The sequence below is a fragment of the Galeopterus variegatus genome, unplaced genomic scaffold, assembly GCF_000696425.1.
Source record: "Galeopterus variegatus unplaced genomic scaffold, G_variegatus-3.0.2 Scaffold424, whole genome shotgun sequence".
NCBI lineage: Eukaryota > Metazoa > Chordata > Mammalia > Dermoptera > Cynocephalidae > Galeopterus > Galeopterus variegatus.
Window position 1 is genome coordinate 597862 of NW_007726535.1, and position 7211 is coordinate 605072.

The 7211-nt window shown below is 58.8% G+C and overlaps 1 protein-coding gene across 2 annotated transcripts in view; it reads right to left on the minus strand.

The window, feature by feature from the left end:
- GGT5 (gamma-glutamyltransferase 5) overlaps window positions 1-7211 on the minus strand; it is a 24192-nt gene that overhangs the window by 3863 nt on the left and 13118 nt on the right. Inside the window, exons 2-8 of one of the 2 annotated variants that reach the window (XM_008568593.1) lie at window positions 4479-4609; window positions 4101-4196; window positions 3411-3606; window positions 2637-2794; window positions 1968-2114; window positions 710-846; window positions 191-381 (exon numbers count right to left, since the gene is read on the minus strand). In XM_008568593.1, coding sequence (XP_008566815.1) covers window positions 191-381; window positions 710-846; window positions 1968-2114; window positions 2637-2794; window positions 3411-3606; window positions 4101-4196; window positions 4479-4609 — 1056 coding nt within the window. The remainder of the gene's footprint in view (window positions 1-190; window positions 382-709; window positions 847-1967; window positions 2115-2636; window positions 2795-3410; window positions 3607-4100; window positions 4197-4478; window positions 4610-7211) is intronic. The other variant, XM_008568594.1, reaches the window with a different exon arrangement.

Genomic DNA, 7211 nt, shown 5'->3' on the forward strand with positions numbered 1-7211 from the left:
ATCCCCAGGTGGGTCCTGGCCCAGGGCCACCCCCACAGCAGGCTTTTTAGCCAGAGATGTCTGGGGTGGAGGACCCCTTTGACAGTGAGGAGGAAGGGAAGGGCAAAAGCAGGGTGCTGCCCCAACGGGCACCAGCGAGGGAGGCCAGGCTGGGGGCAGGGGGGCTTGGGAGTGGAGGAGCCCCACGCACGGCGTGTTGATGGTGCTGGTGGCAGCCACGGCGCTGCCATCCTCCCCTAGGACAGACACATGGGAGGTGCCCATCCTGTGGCCTTGGGCCCCGGCCAGGCTGTAGTGGCTGAGTGGGTGGTCACCCCGGCCATCGATCTGTTGGCGGATGTGCTGGGCCAGAGCCTCCCCCAGCAGGTCCTGGTAGGCGCTCTGGGGTGAGCAGGCAGGTGGCAGAGTCACTGAGGGCCCGGGGGAGTCCCCAGAGCAGAGCACAGGACATGCTCCCAGACCCTGCCGCCCTCTAGGTCCTTTGAGGTATGGTGCCACCACCACACCTGCCCCCATACCTGCCGCACCAGGGCCCCTTCTGTCCCCCAGACCCACTGCACCCTCCCTGCCCTGGGCCACTGTCAAGCTGTCCCGGGACAGCCTGGAAGCATGTGTGACTCCCTCCGGCCTCCCCTGCCAGGCCTGAGCTTCCCTTCATGCTGAGTCTTCGGGCGGGGAAAAGACTCCCACCAGCCCCAGGGAACCTCACCTGGAACTCCAGGTGGCTACGAGGGTCCAACAGCCGCCACTTCTGCCCCCCAGCAAACTTGAGTGTCTCCACCAGGTGATGGTACAGGTTCACTCTCCCTTCCGGCCTAGCCACCGACTCTGCCGAGAAGTTGAATCCTGGGAAGGGGGCAGGACACAGGTAGGGGTCACCCTGGTAGTGAGCTGAATGTTGGCCCCCCCAAAAAGATTCTTCCACATCCTAATCCCCACATCCTGTGAATAGTAACTCGTGCAGCACATGAGTGAATACAGTTGACCTTTGAACAACACGGGTTTGAACTGCGCGGTCCACTTATACGCAAATCTTTTTCAATAAATACATTTACATTTAATGTGAATGCTTTTTCTCTCCCTTATGCTTCCTTAACATTTTCTTTTCTCCAGCTTACTTTATTGTAAGAATACACTGTAATACATATAGCAAACAAAATATGTGTTAATTGACTGTTCCTGTTATCAGTAAGGCTTCCAGTCAACAGTAAGCTATAAGTAGTAAGTTTTGGGGGAATCAAAAATTATACTATAATGAAAATGGATTTTCGATTGTGTGGGAGGCCGGCGCCCCTGACCCCCGTGTTGTTCAAGAGTCAACTGTATTTATACGGCAAGATGTGTTAAGGATCTTGAGAGGAGGAGATCATCCTGAATTATCCAGGTGGGCCCTAAATGTGATCACATGTATCCTTATAAGACAGACACACAGAGCAGAGGAGAAGCCGATATGACCATGGAGGCAGAGATTGAGTGACACAGCCACAAGCCGAAAAATGCTGGCAGCCACCAAAACCCGGAAGAGGCAAAGAATGGATTTCCCCCTAGAGCCCCGGAGGGAGTGTGGCCCTGCGGACACCTTATGTTGGACTTCTGGCCTCCAGAACTGTGAGAGAATAAATTTCTGTTTTTTTAAGCCACCAAGTTTGTGGGCAGCTCACACCTACAGGGCCCACCTGCATCTGTGCCCTGGGACTGGGTCACCTAGAGGGGGAGGAGGACTCTGGATGGATGGTGTCAGACCCTTCAGCAAAGCCGAAGGATGGGTCGAGCCAGAGGCCAGCTCTGAAACACACCATCCTTACAGGTTTCCACAGCCCCCTCTTGGGTGTTGTGCGTCTGTTAGCCCAGTTTATGCAGGAGGGGGCTGGGCTGGGAAAGACAGCAGCCACCCAAGGCCACGGCTGGACGTGGAGATCAGATTTCCAGTGCAGCAGGGCTCTGGGTGGGAGGCCTGGGGGCCTCACCTCGCAGCACATTGAGGATGAAGCTGAGAATGGCGCCCCCTGCAGGCGGTGGCGGCGAGTACAGGGTGTAGTCCCCCAGGGGCACTTTCAGGGCATCCACCACCTCGGGCTGGAAGGTGGCCAGGTCCTGCAGGGTCAGCTGGCTCCCTGAGGTGAGATGGAGAGGGCTCCACGTTCAGATGGGGAAACTGAGGCAGAGAGGGATAGCCACTGGCCCCAAGTCACACAATGGGTTTCCCCTCATCCCCTAGCCATGTAGACCCAGAGAGGTGATAGGGGGTCTGTGGGCTGTGGCATCAGGGCTGGGCCCCTGGAGCCAGGCGTGGGATGGGTGGGCAGAGACCAGAGGCAGGCTGGGTGGGGGACGGGTGAGGAAGGGGAGGATGGGAGAGAGTGCTGGCCTCCGAGAGACTGCCAGAGCAGTCAACTCAGCCTCTGGGCCCCACAGTCCACCGTGGCCATCGCTAACTCCCCTCTGTTGGCCCTAACTCGCGAGGGCTGTGCTCCTCGAGGTCCTTGACCACAGGGGTCCCTGAGGTCGGCAGTGGCCTCTCTGAGCTGGGTCAGCCAGGCCCTTCCACAGGGCCTGGGAAGGGCCTCACCCCCAGCACCCAGAATGTGGCCCTCTCTCTGGCAGGGACAGGGAGCTGGAAACTCAGTGCAGCTGACCTTCCTTGGCAATGTCCTCCACCAGCATCTGGCCCAGCCTCCCTGTGTAGAAGGCTTCCGGGCCCTCCATGGCCACAGTCTCCAGTGTAGTGGCCAGCGCAGGCCACAGCAGTGGGTCCTGAGGCCTCAGGGGTTCTGTCCCATTGAAGAAGAGCTGCCTGGGGGGTGGAGGGGGCAGCCTCAGGGCAGGGCCATATCCCAGAGGGCAGCCACACTCCTGCCGGGGCTTTCACAGGGTCCTTGGAACCCTACAGGAGGGACAGCCCTGGCCTGGAATCCTGAGGCAGAGGGGTAGACACTGGGGGGACAGATTCTCCAGGAGTGGGAGTGCCAACGCCAGCCACCCCACTCACAGCCCTGGCCCAGGGAGGGACATTCCCCAGTGGGGCCTGTGTCCCCCCAGGGCCTGTCTTCCCCACACTCCTGGGAGGACTTGTCAGTGGCTGGCAGGGTGGGCAAGGGAGGCAGCCGAAGCCCTCCCGCCACCCCAGGAAGAGTGAGGAGGAGGCCAGTGCCCAAGGAAAGGTGGCAGAGCTCAAATCCATGCCCTTGGAGTCCCACCACTTGGGCAATAAACTCCCCCTAGCCTAAGTCCCTCTGAGTTAGGTTCTGCCACGTGGAACCCAAAGGTCTACAAACTGAGAAAGAAAAGCACTGGCTGTCCTGACCTTAAGGCCCTGGCACCCCCTTAGGGTTAACCCTCTAGTGCGAGGGAGACAGCTGGGGTGCGGGCCAGGAGTTGAAGAGGGCCTCAGGCCACCATGGGGTGCTCACCTCAGTGTCGACGCGTGCAAGGAAGGCCGCAGGAAGCTGCTGTTCAGGAACTGGCTGAGGACGAGGGGTGTGCGGTAGTCCCCGCGGAGCAGCGAGATGGTGGGCTGGAAGAGCTGCACCCAGGGCAGGCGGCCGTGGCGGCGGTGGGCCTCAGCATAGCCACGGAGCTCCCCAGGCACCCCAATCCACTGGGCTCCTGTGTGGCACACCCCTGTCCTCAGCCCTGTGGCTTCCAGGCCTGCCCGGGGATCTCCGTCACTCCCACACTTGACCCTCCAGCCATGGCAGCCAGAGGGAGCTCTCTGGAACCCACATCTGACCACACCCCTCCCTGCCCAAACCTCTACCTTCCGCACAAAGTCCACGGCCTGGCCCACGAGGCCCTGCACAAACTGGCCCCAGGAGCCCTGCCTGCCCCAACAACCCACTGCCACTGAACACTCTGGGCTTTTGCCCAGCCTCGTCTCTCTCCCTGGATCACCACTCCCTCCTCTGGCAGCTCCTCCCCAGGGAGACTCCCCCAACCCCGGTGAGTCAGGCTCTGCATGCGCTCCCTGTCCCCCAGCTGCCATTCCCCAATGCCAAGGTGTCACAGCCTGTCCATGAGGTACACTGCCTTTTCAGGTGATGTTCTGGTTAGTCTCAGTGGCCTGGTGGGATGGCAGCAGGGGACCCCTCCTGGGGCCTCACCTGTGCCCAGCGGCAGGGCCTGCTCACACTGGTCCAGCAGGCCCGGGGCATGGCTGGCCGGCACTGTCTCCCGGGCGTTGATGACCTCCACCTTCCCTGGAGTCGGGGCAGGGCGAGCGAGTGGTCACGGCCCCTTCAGACGGCCCCCGCCTGCTCCTGGCCTCAGTTTCCCTCTCTACACCATGAGATGTCCCCTGTGCTAACACTTGGGACAGGATCTGCCACCAGGGCTTTGCACAGCCAAGGCAAAGGGGATGGGGCAGGGGGGCCCGAGAGCACCCGGGAAGGGGCATGGGTAGACAAGACCAGCTCGGGAAGTGGTTACCCAGTGGTGTGAATGAGCCCATCCTCCCCATGGGGGAGCACGTGTGGGCCCACCTGTGGTTGCATTGTAGATGGTGAAGATAACCCCTCCGCCCAGGCCCATGCTCTGAGGGTTGACGACACCGGTACAGACCAGAGCTGCAATGGTGGCATCCACGGGCGAGCCCTGCTGCTGTAGGATGGCTCTAGGGGACACAGCACAGAGTCAGCAGCCTGGCCCCGCTCAGCCTGCCTCTCCACTGGGCTTGCTCCCCGTCTGGCCCTCACTGGGGAATGGTGACAGGTTGGTGGCCCATCTGCTGCCACTAAACCCCAGGTTAGGTCAGAGAATACACGGGGCTGCCTCTTCACATCCAGCTGCTCACGGGTCTACAGTACTCTACAGACTGCAAAGCACGATGCCATTGACACTGCCCATTGCCATACACAAGGTGCTTCTCAGTTTGCAAAGAGCTTCTGCAGCCATTATTCCCTCATGCGCAACAGCAGAACTGGGCCTGGGCCACCCGTCAGTCCCTCCCAGCTGCCCCAGGAGCCCACCCCAGGACTCCACTCCCCACCTCACTGGGGACACACTGACCTAACCGCTTCAAGGCTGGCCTTTGGCAAATGACCCCAGGATCCTGCCCTGCCACCAGGGCAGGGGGCTAGAGCTGATGGGTCCCACAGCTTCTCCTAGGGCCAAGTCTACCAGAATGCTCTCTGGCCTCAGCCTCCCCATCTGTCCACGGGCAGTGAGGTGTGGGCCCTTCAGCTCTGAGGTGCTGGTCAGACTGTCCTGTGTCGTAATGACCCTTTTCCCTGGGGCACAACCCTGCACAGCTCACCAAGGGCTGCCTCTTCCCTCACATCCAGGAATCCCCCCAGCACCTCAAGAAGCCAGCATTTAACCCCCAGTTACAGATGGGGAAACCAAGGCCCAAAGAGGTCATAGACCTAGATCCCCTGCCCCCACCCCTGGGACCTCTGCTCCTGCACCCCCTTCAGCTGAGGCATCTGTGGCCTGCCCAGTCCATCCTGGACTCAAACCCTCCCCAGCTCCTGAGCCACGTGGCCCCCTTCTGGGCCCACTCGCAGGCACACATGGGTGCCACATGGACACATGTAATCTTGGAGTGGGAACGAGAGCATGAAGCCAAAAGACGAAAGAAACAAGACTGCTGCATTCAGGCATAAATACGATTTTTAAATAAGAATAAAACACCACAAGCAAAGTTAAGTGACAAACTCGGGGGAAAAAACCACTTTAAATTCCCATCACAGACAAAGGCCTCTCTCCCTACTACACAGAGCAGCGAGCCTTCCCTTCCCACCCACCTGCTCCTCACCTGCAGCTCAGCAGCACCCACCCTGTCGACTGCCCCCTCCCCCAGGAGCCCTTTCTGAACTTGGCTTCCAGGAGCCTCCACCCCACCGTGCTCTGGTTTGCCTCGCCCCTCCCGGACCTCCTGATGTTGGGGGACCCTGGAATCAGTCCTTGGTCCTTGTGCGTCTCCATCTTGTCCCGGGATGAGTGCGTCCAGCCTCATGGTGTAAAACGTTGATGTTCTATGCTGATGACCCCCAAACTTTATCTCCAGCCCAGTCCTCTCCCCTCAATCAAGACCCTGTACCCAGCCGTCCACACATTACTCCCCGGGTGTCTAGGAGGCATTGCGCACTTACCGTGACCTAACTGCACTTATCTCCCTCCCACCCTCCCCCAAATGCTCCTCTCCTTATCTTCACTACCTTAGAAAATGACCCAAGCATTTGCCCTTTCACTCTGTCCATAAACCTTGGATCCCTGATTGGTCACTCCTTCCATGCCCACATCGCAGCCCCCAGTGAATCCTGCCGGGTATGCTTCCACCACCAGCCCCCGGGCCCGAGCTACCAACCCCTCACGCCCAGGTTATGGCCATGGCCTCTTACCTAAGCCCTGTGTCTGTCTGCCTTGTTCCCTTACATTTTAACAAAACAATCTGTTAAAATGTATCAGACATCCCAGTGTTGGGAGACAAGAATTCAGACCAAACTTCCCCAGAGAACTAGAAAAGCCAGGCAAATAGAAAACATCTGCATAAAGGCATCGGCGCCAGTGAAGCAGCACAGGGCAGGAGAGAGGCGAGGCTGGCATTTGGAGAGGCTTGTCCCCCAGGATGATTGCCAGTCCTGGGAGAGGTGGCTGAGGGGCACAGCAGTGCTTTCTTTCGCATCCCCCTGGGGCAGAGTATTTTGCCCAACTGTAGGCTTGTAAGTGTTCAGAGCACATTTAAGGCAGGTTAGGCTCAGCTAGGATGTTGGGTAGGTTAGGTGTGATACAAGAGGCGCTCAGTTGCCCTGGGCTTGGGTTTCAGGTCATGCCTCTGAGTTTCCAGCCACCCCTGAGGTCTCAGGCCCCCTCCTCTGAGCTCTCCCCTGGAGGAAAGTTACTATTGCCAATTTATACCTATTTTTAGCATCAACACAGGGAAAATGAGACCAAAAGGGGCTGGCTTATGCAAATCCAGTGGCTGGGCGTTCTCAATAATAAAAATGTCTAAAAAGAAAAAGAAAAACGTATTTTTCTCTGGAATTACAGAAAATTTTCATCTTGTGACATTTGTAGATAGTCTCCCTTTAGTCTCCTTTTTAACAATGTGCTTTTGGGCCGGCCCGGTGGCACGATGGAGAAGTGCGCCGCTTGGGAGTGCAGCAGCGCTCCCGCCCGGGGGTTCAGATCCCATGTGGAGACCGGTTTCCCCTCACTGGCTGAGCACGGTGCGGGTGCAGCACCGAGGGTTGCGATCCCGTTACCGGTCAGTA